Source organism: Anomaloglossus baeobatrachus, chromosome 12 (assembly GCF_048569485.1).
Source record: "Anomaloglossus baeobatrachus isolate aAnoBae1 chromosome 12, aAnoBae1.hap1, whole genome shotgun sequence".
NCBI lineage: Eukaryota > Metazoa > Chordata > Amphibia > Anura > Aromobatidae > Anomaloglossus > Anomaloglossus baeobatrachus.
In genome coordinates this window covers 121,126,415-121,146,584 of record NC_134364.1, presented here as the reverse complement: position 1 = coordinate 121,146,584, position 20,170 = coordinate 121,126,415, and the positions used below count along the sequence as shown (strand labels likewise).

Here is a 20,170-nt window from a genome sequence, read left to right as displayed (position 1 = left end):
TAGACCAAATCCCACCGGGCAAGACCTTTGTGCCGCCTGATCGACAGAATGATATACTGTCGTGGGCCCACACCTCAAAGGTGGGTGGGCATTTTGGTATTAGGCGGACACGAGAGTTACTGGAGAGGTGGTATTGGTGGCCACACTTAGCCAGCCACGTCAAGAGATATGTCGGTTCCTGCTACTCGTGTGCTCGCAACCGTCCATTACGGCAGAGACCGGCTGGGCTCTTGCATCCTTTACCAGTGCCAGATAGACCATGGGAGGTGGTAGGCATGGACTTTGTGGGTGATCTTCCGTGTTCACAGGGACATAAATTTGTGTGGGTCTTTACGGACCATTTCTCCCGGATGGTTCATCTCGTACCGTTATCTAGAATCCCGTCTTCCAGGGTACTAGCCAAACTATTCCTCAAGCATGTCTTTAGGCTTCACGGGATGCCAGATCGTATCATTTGTGATAGAGGCCCACAATTTGCTTCCCATTTCTGGCGAGATCTTTGTAGCCTTCTGCAAATTGAGTTGAATCTCTCTTCGGCATACCATCCGGAGACCAATGGTTTGGTTGAGCGTACCAATCAATCCATGATTATATACCTTCGACACTTTGTTGCTAAGAACCATGATAACTGGTCCTCCCTCCTACCCTGGGCAGAATTTGCCCTTAACAATTCGCTGGCTGAGGCCACTGGGCAGACACCGTTCGTACTCAATAATGGGCAACACCCTAGGGTACCGGTACCGTTTCCCGCTGCTGCACCTCCTCCTCTTGTGGCTGACTGGGTAACTAATGCCAGAGAGTTTTGGGATCGGACTCAAGAGTCGATCCAAGCAGCTAAGGACCGTATGAAGACGGTGTCCGATCGGTTTCGTCGCCCGGCTCCTGTCTTTTCTCTAGGGGACTTTGTGTGGCTCTCTGCAAAACACGTGAAACTCAGAGTGAGCTCTGTCAAATTTGCTCCTCACTTCCTGGGTCCTTATGAAGTTCTTCGACAGATAAATCCTGTAGTCTACCAATTGAAGTTACCCGTCCATCTTAGGATCCATCACAAATTCCATGTTTCACTGCTAAAGCCGGCTATTTTACCTCACGCTCGTGAAGTGCACTCTCCTGCCTCTGATTCCTCTCGCTCTAGCTATGAGGTACGAGCCATAGTTGGTTCTAAGATGGTTAGAGGGCGCAGGTTCTTCTTGATAGATTGGGAGGGCTATGGCCGGAACATCGCTCTTGGGAGCCTGAGGAGGCTGTCCATGCTCCCGATTTAGTTGCCGATTACCTGTGTCGCCAGGAGGGGGGCCCTTGAGGGGGAGGTACTGTTACGGTTGCTGTGGCTCTGGAGACTATGTCCGGATTTCTTGCTACTGCACATGTGCAAGCGCTGGAGACTAAGTCCTATCTTGGAGCCATTGCACATGTGCGGGTGACATCATCGCTGACACGAGGTCACATGTCTCTGACACCTTCTAAGCTGATTGGCCACTGGTCATGTGCTTGTGACATGTGGTCACATGTCTCTGACACCTTCTATGCCGATTGGTCGCTGGTCATGTGCTTGTGACGCTTTGCTCGGTGATAGGCCAGCGTGACGTCATTGCTGTCATTCTGGCAGCGGATTGGCTCTGGTGTCTTCCATCTTGGATGAGGCACAGAGTCTATATAAGACCCTGACTAACGCCGCCCGGCGCTCAGTCCTCTTGGTTCATGCATGAGGGTAGACGCCCTGTGCACGTCCCTCTAGGCATCTCTCTGTCTATGTTAGGTGAGCGCTACCGACAGGGTAGCGTTCTTATACCTTACAACTTCGGCTGCAGTCCGTATCCTTACCTCTTAGTGGAGCGGACATAGGCAGGTGCCTGAGGCACATGGTCCAGCTGGGCCTTGTGATTCTACTCGTAGGTGCACGGTGCCGCTAGGGTAACATTCCTTATACTGCGTCTGGCAGTTGTTCGTATCCTCGCACACTAGGGGAGCGAACAGAGGTAGGAGCTTTGTGCGGCTTATGCTGCTGTCCGTCTCTTTTGCACCACTAGAAGAGCGGACCTAGGCAGGTGCCATATCTAGTGGTTCGTGTCCTCGCACACTAGTGGAGCGAACGCAGGTAGGAGCTTTGTGCGACTTACGCTGCTGTCCATCTCCTGGCACCACTAGAGGAACGGACCTAGGTAGGTGCCATTTCCCACTCACTGCTTTTGTCTCTGTGATCTTTAACAGAGACCATTCCACACACCCTCCGAGTAAGGGAGGAATTGCTTTATTTTCTAATTATATTCCTCTGTGAGTATAACAGAGGTATTGCACTCTGCACTTGTGCTATTATTTTTTACAGTGGCACACTTATATACCCCTTATTCTCTGCCATAGTCTGCAGCAGAGTCTTTGCACGGTGGACCCTGACTGTCTGACATTCTTTTAGGTTTTATTATCAGACAGCCCCCCGTAACATTAGGACTGAGCCAAGGGTCTGGCAGTTATGGCAGAATATCAGCAGTTACACCGTTACATACAAGTACTTGAGTCGCGGCTCAAGAGTATAGAGGATAAACCTCAGACCATGGTGACATCTGCACATGATCCTCGACTTGCTCTGCCAAACAGATATTCTGACGATGCCAGATCATGTCGTGGTTTCATTAGTCAGTGTCAGATACACCTAGAGGTCAACTCTTCTCGCTTCTCTACGGAGAGGTCCAGAGTAGGCTTTATCATCTATCAGACATTTATCAGACAGCCCCCCATAACAGACTCTATATAATCTATAGGAATAGATCCCTCTGTATGTAATGACTCTATATAATATGTAGGAATAGAACCCTCTGTGTGTAATGACTCTATATAATATATAGAAATATATCCCTCTGTGTGTAATGACTCTATATAATATATATGAATAGATCCCTCTGTGTGTAATGACTGTATATAATATATAGGAATAGATCTCTCTGTGTGTAATGACTCTATATAATATATATTAATAGATCCCCCTCTGTGTGTAATGACTCTATATAATATGTAGGAATAGATCCCTCTGTGTGTAATGACTCTATATAATTTATAGGAATAGATCCCTCTGTGTGTAATGACTCTATATAATATGTAGGAATAGATCTCTCTGTGTGTAATGACTCTATATAATATATAGGAATAGATCCCTCTGTGTGTAATGACTATATAATATATAGGAATAGATCCCTCTGTATGTAATGACTCTATATAATATGTAGGAATATATAACTCTGTGTGTAATGACTCTATATAATATGTAGGAATAGATCACTCTGTGTGTAATGACTATATAATATATAGGAATAGATCCCTCTGTATGTAATGACTCTATATAATATGTAGGAATAGATCCCTCTGTGTGTAATGACTCTATATAATATGTAGGAATAGATCCCTCTGTGTGTAATGACTCTATATAATATTTAGGAATAGATCCCTCTGTGTGTAATGACTATATAATATATAGGACTAGATCCCTCTGTGTGAAATGACTCTATATAATATATAGGAATAGATCCCTCTGTGTGTAATGACTATATAATATATAGGAATAGATCCCTCTGTGTGTAATGACTCTATATAATATATAGGAATAGATCCTTCTGTGTGTAATGACTCTATATAATATATGTGTGTTTACCTTTTTGTATTGTATTACTGAAATAAATTAACTTTTTGATGATATTCTAATTTATTAAGATGCTCTTGTACTTAAAGGGAATCTGTCACCAGGTTTTTGCCACCTTATCTGAGGGTAGCATAGTGTAGAGACAGAGATCCTAATTCCAGCGATGTGTCACGCACTGAGCTGCTTGCTGACATTTTGATAAAATAATTTTTTTCTGCTTAAAATCTAGCAGTTTTTCTGAATGCTGAGCTCTGTATAACCCCGCCCACAACACTGATTAGCTTGTTTCTGCCCATGGACAGTGTACAGAGATAGCTGCCAATCAGTGGTGGGGACTGGGTTATATAGAGCTGCTAGATTTTCAAAAGTCAAAACAGTAGTTTTATCAAAATGATGTGCCGCCCCCGTGTCTGCGGTGGCTCGAGGGGTCTCCGGACCCGGGGGTCGTGCGGCCACTCAAATTAAGGGGGTATTTACAGGGGATTGTATTAGAGTTCGTGACGCCACCCGTTGTATGTAGTAATTAGGAGTACCACCGCTGCAGTTGGGAGTACGCGGGGATGATGGAACGGGGCAGCCAGGTGTTGTGACCCTCCATGGGTAGGGGGGATACCCCAGGGCTTGGTGATGGTGAGGGGGAGTGCCGTTGGGTGTGAAGGGGTCACTTGCGTACTCACTCAGTCCATTAAGCTGACACCGACAACTGCATAAACAAAAGTCTCTGGACACCGCTGCCGCTAAGGGGAGCTTAGTTCGGGTCCCGTCCCCAATGGTGCTGCCTGGTGATCTGTGACCTGCCTCCTGGCACTAAGTTTACTTCTCTGTTGGTCCCGGTAGTATGGAACTTGCCGGGTCCCGCTCCACACTATGGCTAAGTGTGGGAGCTTGCTTTCAGGATTCATGCTTGGGATTTTCTGGACCGTTTTCAGTGGAAAGTCCTATCCCCGTCATTGCGCTAGTACCCCGAATTTGGAGTGAGTGGAGAGTGGATCTTGAAGGCTCCGTTCTCGTTGGGTAAATTGTCAGGTTGCCTGAAACTACTCCCTGATCTAGGGTCCACATAGCCCTTCGTGCCCTGGTCCCAGCCCGGTGATGGTGCAAGGCCGCCGGCTGTCCTCCTCGACAGTTCCGTGCCCCTTGCCACAATCCCCTGTTACTGGGGGTCCAGCTTCTCTAGGCCCAGACCACCGTCTGCCACTTAGATAGCTTCCTAGGAGCCCTGCTCCTGACCTCCTCTCACCTTCACTTCCAAACTACAACTCGCTTCTCCTGACACTCCTGACCTCCAACCCTCCCAGGTGGGCGACTATTCCACTCAAGCCGTCCACTGGTGTGATTGGTGGGTGTGGTCTAGAGTGTTCCTAGGATTTTGATTAGCTGATGTAGGCAACACCATATAGGACCCATAACCAAGAAGGAGGTGGATACTGCACGGGAGGGCAGACTGTGCAATACCCTATGACGACCTGATAGTCCAGGGGCGTTACAATGACAGCAAGTGATACATCACTGTAATCAGGGTTTCTGTCTCTACATTTTGCTCTTCTCAGATAAGGTGGCAAAAACCTGGAGACAGATCCGGTTTCAGTAAAAAATAATACTTATGTTTGCTGAGGATTTGACTTTGTTAAATGCCTGTACCACATTCAGTTACCCTTTTCATGAAGAATTCTTCCGTCAGTCCATTATTAGATGCCATCTTGGGCTTCAGGTTGTTGTATTTTTCCTAACGTTGTCCATTTTTTGCATTTTCTAGGGTAACATAACATTTTCCTGCTCTGAGCCCCACGTTGTTCCTGTGACCTTCCTAAGCTCCAGCACCAGTTTCTTGTTATTACCGGGCTTGGTACAAATGGACGACCTCTCCGTCAGTGTCCAGTTCCGCACGTGGAATAGTGATGGGCTCCTGCTTTCTACCAAACTTTCTGGAGATTCCGGTATTCTTATCCTTCAGCTGTTTTCAGGAAAATTACTACTAATGATTCAGAAGGAGATGGTGAACATCCAGTCCATAAGTACAGGTAATGTCTTCAAGATGAATCATTGGGATTATGTTTGTAAAGTTTATGAGCTGGAGAAACTTCTACCCTATGACACCCTAAGTTTTATTACTTATGAAAAGTTTCCTTCAGGTTGATCTAATGCGTGTATTAAAATACATCTTCACTTTTAACTGTCATATTCTTTTATGCTTCTGTAACACAAAGTACCATATTCTTCCGTTTGACATGATGAATAACCACTGATCATTTTGTTTTTTTTAATGTCCATATACAGCAGGCTAAACAGTAGTACTGTTTGGGGTTACATAGAGTTTAGGACAATCACTATACATTACATATTCAATCACTGAAAAGTTAAAGGGAACCGGTCACCAGATTTGGGGCCTATAAGCTGCGGCCACCACCACCGGGCTCCTATATACAGCATTCTAACATGCTGTATATAGGAGCTCAGGCCGTTGTGTAGAACGTAAAAATCACTTTATAATACTCACCTAAATGTTCGCTGCGGTGGAGTTGGGCCATATGGGTGTCTCCTTTCTCCAGTGCTTCCTCTTTTGGCCATCTTTGTCCTCCTTCTAAAGCCTGGGTGCATGATGCATCCTACGTCATACACACTCGCCGGTCCCGCGCTAGCGCACTGCAATATTTTGATCTGCCTTGTTCAGGGCAGATCAAAGTGTGCCTGCGCAGGACCGCATTGCCAGCAAGTGTGGATGACGTAGGATGCATCATACACCCCGGCTTCAGAAGAAGGACGACAAAGATGGCCGAAAGAGGAGGCGCCGGCACCGGAGAACGAAGACGCCCAAATGACCCAACTCCATCGCAGCAACCGTTTAGGTGAGTGTTATAAAGTGATTTTTACATTCTACACAACGGCCTGGGCTCTTATATACAGCATGTTAGAATTATGTATATAAGAGCCCGGTGTTGGTGGTGGTCGTAGCTTATAGGCATCAAAACTTGTGACAGGTTCCCTTTAAACAGAATCTGTCATCAGGTTCTTGCTATGTAATCCGAGAGCAGCATGATGCAGGAATTGACTAAGAGGCACGAGATACCTAGTCCTGTAGTGATAACCTCCTGCTGATAATACACTGATTTCATTAAAGAAGCAACACACCTAGTAAGTGATACATCACCGAAATCAGACTTATCCCCTATATCATGTGGCTCTCAGATTACATAGCAAAAACCTGCTGATTGATTCCCTAGAAAAGGAAACTGCTCCATGGTATTTTATCATTGAATGATCCTCAAGCGGTTAAGGAAACTTTGATCTCTAGTACTCTAACCTTCAGTAAGAACTAATTCAATGCTTAATGTGAAAGCTTTAGTCTCTCCATAGCCACTGTTACAATTAGAGATGAGCGAACCTGTTCGATAAAGGCTCGCCAAACTCAGGTTCACTACGAGCCTGAGCTCGTTGGTTCGGGAATCAGCAAACACAAGAATTACAATTGAAAGTTGGCGTTTGGTTCAGTTTTCCCACATACAATGCGTTTCCAAAAATATATTTGGAATCCGGCACAAAGGGGTTGGAGCAGGAGCTTCATACTTACCGATTCACCAGTCTCACGATGCTTCCAGCACTGCTACATCTGACAATCACAGCGAGTGGCCATAGAGCATGACTACCCACTGTAAGGTTCAGACTACGACTGAAGAGAGCTGCGCTATCAGTGGTGATGTCCCTCAGGTGATTTGCGGTCACAGGTGGATGACTCCAGCTGTGACCACAGCTAATCTGAGTGATGTCACAGGCTGATCGCGTGGCTCACTTCAGTCACGGCCTGAAGCTCACAGCGGGCAGTCATGCTCTATGGCTGCTTGCTGTGATTGTCAGATATAGCAGATGAGTTGTGGTAAATCCCAGTGGCTAGAAGGGCCTTGAACGTGACAGGCTTGGTTAGTGGGCGTGACCGGCTTCGTTGGTGGGCATGGTGATGTTTCCTCTCATCCACTATAATCATGCAAGGGGGGATTCACTCCCCTGCTTTCCCCATGTGGAGGTCTTACCCCCAGACACCCGCTTCTATTATAATCAACTCCATGCCCACATGGACTTAGAAAAGTAATGTTGCTTCCTCGTATCAACCATGTTGGCAGAAGCCCTGCTACTTCTGGTTACGTGGATATGACATCAGCAAAGGTTCTTCTAGCCACTGGGATTTAGACATTACCATAGCAGAGGTAGTAGTCGCGGACCCAGAAGCAACCGCATCACCGAGGATAGCATCGCCAGAGACAGGTGAGTATCCAGCAGTGTCTTTGCAGTGATGTCAGGAGGTCATTGGAGTATCTAATGAACTTGAATGACCTCCTGATGACACCCCTGTAAAACCAGCGCTACCAGGTATCGCGGGGGTGTAGTCAGGAGGTTATCGGAGTTAAAGTTAAAGCTCGGATAAAGGTTCACGAGCACACCCCTTGCTTAGCTCAGCAAACCACGGGGGTTTGCTCATCCCTAGTTACAGTATGGCTTCAATATTGTAGCAGCCTCTGGCTTTGACATTTTTCTCATTGAGGTGTGAAAATTCACCCTTTACCTTAATTTAGTCTCAAATGTTCTGACATTAATTTGACTTTACTATCTCCAGTAGTTTAGTATTCCACAATTTGACTGTTTTTTTACTATAAAGTATTCTTTATTAGATGTATAGCCTGTAGATATCCTTGAACACACTAATTGAGGAAAAGGTTTTTACAGTAAAAACAGTGAAATTGTAGAATTCCAAACCACTAGAGACAGTAATCATAAAAAAATGTCAAAACATCAAAGAGTAAAGTAAGGAGGAGTCTTAGGAGTCAGGAGGAGTCATGAAAAAATGTGAAATTGTGTGCTAAAGTCAAAGGCTGGAATGTTGAGACCATTGACCTCCATAGGCCTTATTGACCCCCATAGACCACTAGTCAGAGGTCATTAACCCAGTCAAATCAAGCCTACTGCTTTGCACTGATGAAAGACAAACTCCCCAAAACATGTGTCTTAAAATGCAGTTCCTGGTTTGTCTCTTCAACCAAAGAGCTATTTACTTATTTAACTTCCCAGAGGAGCATTGCATGACCTATAAGTCTCTTGATGCTGATGGAACACCCAACAGGGTCTTGGGGAATACTCGTCACCAGGCTGGTGGAGGGTCACAGGGTTGTCACGGGTGGCCCTTGCCTGGTTTTGTGACCCCGAGGTGTCCACAAGAAGGGAAATTTGGATGATGGAGAAGGATGGTGGGATGATGAGGATGCTGGGAATTATAGTTGCCTCGTGACACCACCTGTGGTGTGCGACCAGGGATTAGCCGCCGCTGCGGGTGCTGGCCTGTGGGGCGGTTGGTGTTGCAGCCAGGATGGTTCAGCTCCCCACAGGTGGAGCTGGTCCCCAGGGAGAATGATGGTGGTAGTAGTGACTGTGGGCATCGGAGCACGAGGTGACAGTGCTGGCAATGAAGGGAGGACTCAGTAGTTGCGGTTCAAGGTTTTTACTCACTGTCCAGTTGTCACCCTTAGAGTGCTGGTCTCTGCTGTGATGGGCTCCAGCCGATCCCGGATAATTCGGAGGTCACCGCTAGTGTTGTGGAGTGTGAACCCTTCTTTTCTTGCGCTTTCTGTGTGGATCCCCGTGACCAGAAGTGGTTGGGGGCCCCTGTTCGTTGTTAAAGTTCCCGTTCCGTCTGCAGGCAGCGTGAGTCCGTTTGGGGCCTGACTGTGATCATGACTCCTGGCTCTATGTTGCTACTGTGCTCCAAGATCTTGTGGTGGCCAGAGGGACATAAAATCCCCCTTTCCAGTGCATTCTGGTGGCACAACCTGAAGTATATGCAACTCTAGGGCTCCGTACCTTGAACTGCGCCAGTCTCAAGGGAGCTCTCCTCTCAGCGACCGTTTTTACGCCTGTGTCCCACAGCTCCACTGGTCATCTCCTGCTTCTTCCAGTTGGGCTGGTCCTAACTGTAGAAGGTCTAAAGCACTCTCCACAGTGGCCATGTTGTTCTGTGTCCCAGACTATTCTGAGGTAAAAGTCTGCGTGTTCTCTAACTTCCCTCATGCTGTCCCCACCTTCCTGATGACTTACTAGTGCTGGGGAAGTCCCGTTGTGATGGTGACCACATCTAGCCCAGTTCCAGTGGGAAAGCACCAGAGCTGTGTGTGTTGTGTAAGTGAAGACCAGCGGTTAACCTCTTCCTTACCCAGGATGAGTACTGCACTTTAAGTCAGCTGCAATACCCTGTGGCGACTGAAGCCTCAGGGGTGCCACACTGACTTAGGATGATCCACAAGGAATTTATTTTCTTATAGACCCCCTGTCAGAGGTCTCTAACCTAGCCAAATCAAATATCCTGCTTTGCAATGATGAAGGGAAAATACCATATAACGTGTGTCTGAAAATGGAGCTTCTGGTTTGGCGCCTCATCCTAACACATGTGGTAGGACCATTAATGAGTATTTGTATTGCTATCCCCAATAGTTGGCAAAAAAGTTCCTGTTCTCTTTCACTCTGAAGACGGTATTACCATATTTAAATTGCCGGGGAGACACTGCATGGTCTATATATCTCCTACACCAACTTAGCTTTATCCATAAAGAGAAATTTTGCACTTTAAACCCACTTTAATGGCAGGATTGCCCCGTTTGTCATAATAAATTGTGTATTATTATAAGGTAAAGGTTCATTGGTTGTGAAAATAACAATTAGAAGAGATTAGTGAACTAGACAATTTGAATTCTCTTAATCTTGTGGCTTTTCCATGAAAATTTGAATCACAGAGAAGATTCTCTCTGCAAATTTAATGTTCCTTATTATTCTATAAATGTAAGATTTAAAAAAAAAAAAAAAAATATAAAAAAAATCTTATACCCATCTTACCACTCACCTGTCTGGGTACTCCTCCCCTCACCATCACCCGTCCATTCCTCGACGCATCTTCATTTTACTGCCGCTTGCATTGATCCTTTAAACCTCACATGCTGACTCATATTTTTTGGGTCTGATGAGAGCTTGGCGCAAGCTCTGGCCATAGGTCATGGCAACTGCTGGACTTCAACCCAAACAGCAGTCTGAAGAAATGGTGAGTATCGGACGGGGGAAGTTAAGGACTGGAAGAGCTAGAGAGGTGAGCGGAAAGTTGAGTAGAAATATTGTTTTTTATAGTTTGATTGCCTTTTATGGTTGAAAAAGAGGCCACTGGCTGAATCCGTGCGAAATCTTTTTAGAACAAAATTCCACATTTTGGTGAAATCTGATTTTTGTAATATTCGAGAATATAAGATATAAGAGAAGCAATAGGCAGTCAATGCATGTGGAGCATTGGAGAAAATCAAAAGACTCGTGGACAAAGTGAAACATATTCCGACATTTGATCTTCTGGCTTTACTTTTATTTTGTGTAGTTTACTCCGTGCTAAAAAGGCTTCAGGAATAACCTATGATTCATTTTCTAGGCAGTGGTTTAAATGATGGCTTGTGGCACTCAATTACCATCAATGCGAGAAGACATCGCATTTCTCTGACGCTGGATAACGGGGCAGCTTCTTCCGTCCATGCCATCCTCCCCGTACAGATCTCCACAGGACACCAGTATTACTTTGGAGGTGAGATGTTCCGTTGCGGTAGGGGTAAACAGATGGATGGACAGACATTTACAATATTACTTAATGAAATTTCTGACGTTTTAATACATCTTGTCATTCACTTTAACTCTTTCCAGTCTGTTGTCTTCACTTTTCTACTAAACTGAATAAATCAATGAGACAGACTGCAGATGATGAAAATTCTAGGAAACTTCCTCATTTCTCCTTCTTCCGTGTGGATGTTCTTTATCTCATAACCTGAGAGTTTTATTACAAGATTTATGTAATAAAGGAGATATGTGGAATATGAAGATCTTGGGGTCACTCCCCAAAATTCTCATAAAATATAAATGTGATTAGATGCTGATCTTTATTCTCTCACTGAACAGGCTGTCCAGATCCGCCGGTAGATTCCTCCTGTACAAATCCTATTTCTTCATTCCAAGGATGCATGAGGCTCATATTTATTGATAATCAGCCCAAGGACCTGATCTCAGTGCAGCGCGGAGCCTTGGGAAACTTCACTGATCTGGAGATTGATATGTGTGGCATTAAGGACAGGTAACTCCCATTCTCATTAATAACAATCCAGGTATATCTGTGTGTACCCAGGCAGCCACTCATAAACTTATATAATATTTATAAAATAGTTAGAAGTAGTTATCCATCTTATTTATTTACCATTTTTCTCTTCCCTTTCCTTTTTACACTTTCCCTTTCCTTCTTCCTCTTCCCTTTCTTTTCCTTCTTCCTTTTCTTACTCATCCCAATTCTTCACTCATGTATCACTGTTATTTTGTTCTTCTTCCTTATTCATCCTTATTATTCATACTTAATCCTTATTTTATCCCAATCTATTCTTCCCGTTTACCATTTCTGCTTTCTTTCCCCTATTTTTATTCTTTCCTTCTACATTATCACCTTTGTTTTTTCTTTTACGGTTTTCTTTAGCACTTTTTTTCCCCTTACATATATCTTCTTTTTTTTCTTTTCCCATTTCATAATCTTTCACTTACGTTGTCCTTCCTTCTTCATCTTTATTCTTTTCTGTTTTTTTTTTTTCATTTTTTTAAGGTAGTCTCCTTTTCTTTTTCTTTTTTGTACTTTTACTTATTTTGCCTTCCATTTTATGCCCTTTTTTTGTCATGCTCTTCTCTACATCTCTTTAACTTTTTTTTCTTTCTACTTCTTTTTTTCAATTGTTTTCTCCTTGTCTTTCATCGTTATTATTATTATTATAATTATTTTATTTATTTATTTTCTTCTTCCTTTGACCTCTATTACTTTTTTTTTTCTTTCTAGAACCCTTTCCTCTCTGTCTTTTCTCTCTAACATTCATGAGTCTTTCCTTTGTCTGTCTTTCTTTTATTAATTTTGAAATCTAATGTGTTAGAATAGAGTTCATTACATGGTGTATAATGTAATTCTCATAGTATCCACTGGTCTGGTCATGTTGAAAATTGTATTGTTCTTTGTAAGGTATGGAGCGTAGCAGGAATTTATTGTGATAAAGAGACAGCCCAGACTGCTGACCCAAAGGGGATCAAGGGAGGGCAGCATGACTGAGGAGGGATGGTAGGCCTTAGATTCAGATAAGAGGCTTATTTCAGTGTGCATTTCTGTGTGGGAAAAGTGTAGGGTGGAGCTGTAGGTCCAGTTGGGATTTGGGGTGTTGTGATTGAGTAGGAGGTGGTGTTTTTAGGGCAGTATAAAGGTCAGGTCCCGGGGGGGGGGGGGTGTGTTTGGTCATTCCTCCCTGGAAGGCGTCCAGAATCATTCCTGCCCTGTTACATAGTTACATAGTTACTTAGGTTGAAAAAAGACCTAGGTCCATCTAGTTCAACCTTCCTCCACCAGTTCTACATTTAGTCACTAAGTCATTTATAACCAACAATGTTTTGTGTACTGAGGAAATCATCCAGCCCTTTTTTAAAAGCTGTTATAGTATCTGCCATTACTACCTCTTGTGGTAGGGCATTCCACAGTCTGACCGCTCTAACTGTAAAGAACCCTTTCCTATTTAGGTGTCGAAATCGCTTTTCTTCCACTCGCAGTGAGTGCCCCCTGGTCCTTAGTATTGTTTTCGGAAGAAATAAGTCATGTGCCAGTCCTTTATATTGACCACACATGTATTTATACATATAAATGAGATCTCCTCTGAGACGTCTTTTTTCTAAGCTAAACATATCTAACTTTTTCAATCTGCCATCATATGGGAGGCCTTCCATTCCTTGTAACAGTCTAGTTGCCCGCCTTTGAACTGACTCTAACTTCTGAATGTCCTTTTTAAAATGTGGAGCCCAAAACTGGATCCCGTATTCCAGATGTGGCCTTACAAGTGATTTATAGAGGGGTAACAATACGTTGGGATCACGGGATCTAATCTCTCTTTTTATACACCCTAAAATCTTGTTTGCTTTAGCAGCTGCTGCTTGACATTGAGTGCTGCTGCTCAGCTTATTTGTAATGAGAATACCCAAGTCCTTCTCCTGTTCTGTAGTCCCGAGTTTACTTCCATTTAATGTATACGCAGCTATAGGATTACTCCGTCCTAGGTGCATTACTTTACATTTATCAACATTAAATCTCATTTGCCAAGTATCTGCCCATTCTGACATCTTTTCCAGATCTTTTTGTAATATTGTACTATCCAGGTCAGTTTTTAATATCCTACATAGTTTGGTGTCATCGGCAAAGACTGACACTGTACTATCAATCCCATCCACAAGGTCATTAATAAAGAGAGTAAAAAGAATCGGTCCAAGCACAGATCCCTGCGGCACCCCACTGCTGACTATAGCCCATTTAGAGAATGTACCATTTATGACTACTCTTTGTTTCCTATCTTTTAGCCAATTCCTTACCCAGTTGCATATTGTGTCCCCTAGTCCTTGCTTCTGGAGCTTTAGTATAAGGCTATTATGTGCTACAGTATCAAATGCCTTTGCAAAGTCCAAATAAATCACATCAGCTGCATTACCAATATCCAGGTTTGCACTTACCCCCTCATAGAACCCCAACAGGTTGGTTAGACACGACTTATCTTTCATGAATCCATGCTGTTTGTCAGTTATCATATTATTTTCTGCAATATATTTTTGCATGTCATCCCTTAAAATGCCCTCAAAAACTTTGCATACTACTGATGTCAGGCTTACTGGACGGTAGTTGCCTGGATCTACCCTCTTACCTTTCTTAAATATCGGTACCACATCAGCAATCCTCCAATCCTGAGGCACCAACCCTGTTACAAGTGAGTCTAAAAAGATGAGATACAGCGGTCTGTCGATTACGGAGCTCAATTCCCTCAATATTCGTGGATGAATGCCATCTGGCCCTGGGGATTTGTCAATGTTTAATTTACTCAGACGTAGGCGTACTTCATCTTGTGTTAAATTAATTATATCGGGTGGTGGACTTTGATTTTTCACTTGTTGAATGATCCCTGGTACAGTCAGTTCCTTGGTGAATACAGATGAGAAATGCCTATTTAATATCTCAGTCTTTTGTTTGTCCTCTATAACTAACTTGTTATTATATTTTAAGGGTCCGATACTATCCTTTGTTTTCCTTTTGGCATTAATGTATTTATAAAAGATTTTGGGATTTATTTTATTGTCATTGGCGATTTTTGTTTCAGTAGCTAGTTTTGCTTGTTTGATTTCTTTTTTGCATTGCCTATTGATATCTTTATACTCCTGCAATGCTATTTCTGTATTCTCAGCCTTTAAGATTTTAAACGCCCTTTGTTTTTGTTTTATTATACTTTGTACAGTCTTATTTATCCATAGTGGCTTCTTTTTATTCCTGGACATTTTATTACCAGAGGGTATACGTTTTTTACAGGACTCTAGTAGTATATCCTTAAACTTGCCCCATTTATGTTCACTATCCCCAGTTACCATGACTCTGTCCCAATCTACACATTTAAGCTCTTCCCTTAATTTGTTGAAATCAGCTTTCCTAAAATTCCAGGTTTTAGCATTCCCCCTTTGAAATGTTCTATTGAATATTATGTTGAAGCTTACCATATTATGATCGCTGGTGCCCAAGTGCTCCCGGACCTGTAGATCTGAAATTGTATCCGGTCTATTTGACAGGACCAGATCTAGCAAATTATCTCCCCTGGTCGGTTCACCTACCATCTGAGAGAGGAAATGGTCTTGAATGGTAGATAAGAACTTACAGCTTTTAGCAGAACCAGAAGATTCTATGTCCCACTGTATGTCTGGATAGTTGAAATCCCCCATAATAAGAACCCGATTATTATTATTAGCTGCCTTTTCAATTTGTTCCAGCATTTCACCCTCTATTTGTTCAGGTATGTTAGGAGGCTTATAGCAAACTCCAATTAGCATTTTTCCATTATTCCCCTCCCCATGTACATTTACCCATACTGACTCTACATTGTTGCTTTTCCCTTCAATGTCATCATACAACACAGGTTTTAGGTTAGATTTGATAAATATACACACCCCACCACCTTTTTGGCCTTTCCTGTCCTTCCTAAATGTACTATAACCCTGTATGTTTGTCACCCAGTCATGGCTTTCATCCAGCCAGGTTTCCGTAATGCCCACCACATCATAATCCATGGTTGACATAAGAGTCTCCAATTCATTCATTTTGTTTGCAAGACTTCTTGCATTTGCCAGTAGACATTTAATCCTATTAACACCTTTATTACTCCTAGCCTCCCTATGTTCCTTGTATGTCCCATCCCCCCCTAATCCTTCATTGACCCCTACCGTCTCCCTGTCTCTATCTGCTCTATCTCTCCCCTTATTTGCTCCACTACCCTCCCTCCCCCCGATCCTAGTTTAAAAGCTCCTCCATCCGTCTGACCATTTTCTCCCCCAGCACAGCTGCACCTTCCCCATTGAGGTGCAGCCCGTCCCTACTGTAGAGCCTGTAGCCGACTGAGAAGTCGGCCCAGTTCTCCATGAACCCGAACCCTTCCTTCCTGCACCAATTTCTAAGCCACATATTTATCTCCCTAAGCTCCCGCTGTCTTTCTAGTGACGCTCGTGGCACCGGTAGTATTTCTGAAAACACCACCTTGGAGGTCCTGGACTTCAGCTTCTCTCCTAGTTCCCTGTAATCATTTTTAAGGACCTTCCACCTGCCTCTAACTTTGTCATTAGTACCAATGTGCACCATGACCGCTGGGTTTTCCCCAGCCCCACCCAGCAATCTGTCTATCCGATCCACAATATGCCGAACCCGAGCACCCGGCAGACAACACACTGTTCGGCATTCACGGTCTCGGCGACAGATGACCCTGTCTGTCCGCCTAATTATAGAGTCCCCTACCACCAACATCTGTCTGGGCTTTGCTGCACTCCTATTTCCCTCCTTCCTACAGCAGTTGTTTTCCTGGTTGCTAGAAGCAACATCCTGCTGTAGTGACCCTAGTCCAGGGCCTTCATTCCTAATATCAGCCAAACAGGCATATTTACCAGGTTGTGCCAGGTCAGGACTAGGCTCCCTGACACTTTTCCCCCTACCTCTTCTTCTAACTGTTACCCAGCTACCTACCTCTGGGTCCTGATCTTCCCCACTTCCACCCTCCTCCATATCACTGGCCCCAGCCAGAGAAAGCTCAGTGAGCTCTAAACTCCTCTCCAGGTTTGCAATGCCCCTTAGTGTTGCAAGCTGCTTATTTAGATCAGTTACCTTGGCTTCGAAATACGCAACATGCTTGCATCGAGTGCAGACATATTCACCCTCGAACGGCTGCTCAAGGCATGCATACATCTGACAAGATACACACCTGGTAGCATTGTCCATGGAGCACCTATCAAATGGGGATCAACAGTAAAGTAGAAAAACAAAGAGAAAAAACGAAAGAAACCCAATGGGAAACGTATAAGGATAAATTCAAACTATGTTCTTGTGTCAAACTATGTAATTGTGTTGAAACTATGCACTTATCTTAAATTCAGCACTTTACTTCAGTTCAGCACCTCGCTCGCTCAGCACCTCACTAGTACTGGCTGGTTTATATAGATGTACAATGACTATCAGAAGCTGCTGGAAGCTTCTAGAAACAGGTGTGACTAATCCTACTAATTAAATCACAAGACTAACTTTTTTTTTTTTTTTCCCTTTTCACAGAATCACAAACAGACACACAATTCCCTAATGAAATTCAACAATTACAGTTATCACCACTATGTAATTGTGTTGAAACTATGCACTTATCTTAAATTCAGCACTTTACTTCAGTTCAGCACCTCGCTCGCTCAGCACCTCGCTAGTACTGGCTGGTTTATATAGATGTACAATGACTATCAGAAGCTGCTGGAAGCTTCTAGAAACAGGTGTGACTAATCCTACTAATTAAATCACAAGACTAACTTTTTTTTTTTTTTTTTTCCCTTTTCACAGAATCACAAACAGACACACAATTCCCTAATGAAATTCAACAATTACAGTTATCACCACTATGTAATTGTGTTGAAACTATGCACTTATCTTAAATTCAGCACTTTACTTCAGTTCAGCACCTCGCTCGCTCAGCCCCCTCGCTAGTACTGGCTGGTTTATATAGATGTACAATGAGTATCAGAAGCTGCTGGAAGCTTCTAGAAACAGGTGTGACTAATCCTACTAATTAAATCACAAGACTAACTTTTTTTTTTTTTTCCCTTTTCACAGAATCACAAGCAGACACACAATTCCCTAATGAAATTCAACAATTACAGTTATCACCACTATGTAATTGTGTTGAAACTATGCACTTATCTTAAATTCAGCACTTTACTTCAGTTCAGCACCTTGCTAGTACTGGCTGGTTTATATAGATGTACAATGACTATCAGAAGCTGCTGGAAGCTTCTAGAAACAGGTGTGACTAATCCTACTAATTAAATCACAAGACTAACTTTTTTTTTTTTTTTTTTCCCTTTTCACAGAATCACAAACAGACACACAATTCCCTAATGAAATTCAACAATTACAGTTATCACCACTATGTAATTGTGTTGAAACTATGCACTTATCTTAAATTCAGCACTTTACTTCAGTTCAGCACCTCGCTCGCTCAGCCCCCTCGCTAGTACTGGCTGGTTTATATAGATGTACAATGAGTATCAGAAGCTGCTGGAAGCTTCTAGAAACAGGTGTGACTAATCCTACTAATTAAATCACAAGACTAACTTTTTTTTTTTTTTCCCTTTTCACAGAATCACAAGCAGACACACAATTCCCTAATGAAATTCAACAATTACAGTTATCACCACTATGTAATTGTGTTGAAACTATGCACTTATCTTAAATTCAGCACTTTACTTCAGTTCAGCACCTTGCTAGTACTGGCTGGTTTATATAGATGTACAATGACTATCAGAAGCTGCTGGAAGCTTCTAGAAACAGGTGTGACTAATCCTACTAATTAAATCACAAGACTAACTTTTTTTTTTTTTTTTTTTCCCTTTTCACAGAATCACAAACAGACACACAATTCCCTAATGAAATTCAACAATTACAGTTATCACCACTATGTAATTGTGTTGAAACTATGCACTTATCTTAAATTCAGCACTTTACTTCAGTTCAGCACCTCGCTCGCTCTGTTGCAGTTTTGGTTAGCCAACGTGGAGAAAAGGATGCGAGTAGTCTTTGTTGCAGGAGCGGAGGAAAGGAGGGGGTATTTGGATGTGGGGGTTTGCAAAAAAGAGCGGGGTGGAACCCAGTGCAGGAACGGGTTACCCCTGGTGGTGGAATTATTTGGTTTAACATTGGTCCTTGCTAGGTTGAGACTCAGCCTCACATTAGTTGGGCAACATTCGGATAGGTGCCCTCGAGCTGGCGTGGCAGGTGGTGGAGCTAATGTTGCAATCCATCGTTTTTTGGGAACCTTCATTTACCCCTCCTCCTATCGGGTTCGATTCATGGATATGGGTATTAAAATGTTATTTATTGTTTGATGTTATTATTTAATAAACGGGGCTGCTGTGGCCTTTTATATCCAATGTCACGCAGTCTTTATGCTTATGTTAGGTAAGAACTCGAGAAGTGGGTGGGGTGGTGGTCAGACGGGCAAGGTAAGGCCAGTTGATCAGATCTTCCGGAGTCATGTCCAGCGATCGGTCATGTTAAAAGGTGTAATGCTCTATACATAACCATCCTTCTTTACGTAATATAGTTATGTCCAGACATTTAGTTGTGTTGATGATCCATTATTTGGCTTCTTCAAGTCATTTCCAAGGAATTAGAAAATATAAATAGACATTCACAATGTACAATGTCATCTTCTGTGATCCTCTGAGCAATCTGTGCACATTTGCAACTGAATAGATACGGAATTGAATAAATGTTGACAGACGGACAATTTCTGTGAGATTCTAGAGGAACAAAATTACATCTACCTTTAAATCAATTTTGATAAATTTAATTAATTGAACTGGAAAAAAAATAAACCTTATCTTATAATAAAACGAGAAGAAAGATGACTGCACAATTTTTTTCTGCTTTATGAGTCACACTTATAGGTGCAGGACATCTAGTATCGGACTTTTCAGCATTTCACCAATTGTTTACCTAAATCTACGTCTGATGTTTAATCCGAAACATAAAGCTAATATCTGAATTTATAGAGATATGAAACCCAATTATTCAATTTCTGAGTTTTTTTGTGTAGCATTTGTTTGTCCTAATTGTCCTTTTAAAGTTATTATATCTTTTTGCCCTGGCCAAGGATTTTGTTTTCCAAATGGCTAATTTGTCAATTTCAAAAAGTTGAGTAATTTTTGCACAAATGTACAGTTTTCTCATGAACGGAATTTAAATATGTCGTATATTCTTTGCACGAAATCGCTCCATTTTACCAGGACATGCGACTTTATGCACTAAAAAGTTGCAAAGCAGGTTACAGACCAAATTTTGCAACCAAATTTTGCAACCAAATTTTTTCAACCGACTTTTCAATTTTGAAGACTGTGGCACCAAATTAGTAAACACCA

The 20,170-nt window shown here is 42.8% G+C and overlaps 1 protein-coding gene across 3 annotated transcripts in view; it reads left to right on the top strand.

Annotated features, from left to right (window-relative positions):
- LOC142257877 (contactin-associated protein-like 5) overlaps nt 1–20,170 on the top strand; it is a 512,033-nt gene that overhangs the window by 315,486 nt on the left and 176,377 nt on the right. For all 3 annotated transcript variants that reach the window (XR_012727671.1, XM_075330145.1, XM_075330146.1), the window contains 3 exons: nt 5,388–5,652; nt 11,076–11,225; nt 11,594–11,765. Coding sequence is in view for 2 of the 3 variants with exons in the window: in XM_075330145.1 (XP_075186260.1) it covers nt 5,388–5,652; nt 11,076–11,225; nt 11,594–11,765 (587 nt within the window). In the remaining variant the exon portion in view is untranslated. The remainder of the gene's footprint in view (nt 1–5,387; nt 5,653–11,075; nt 11,226–11,593; nt 11,766–20,170) is intronic.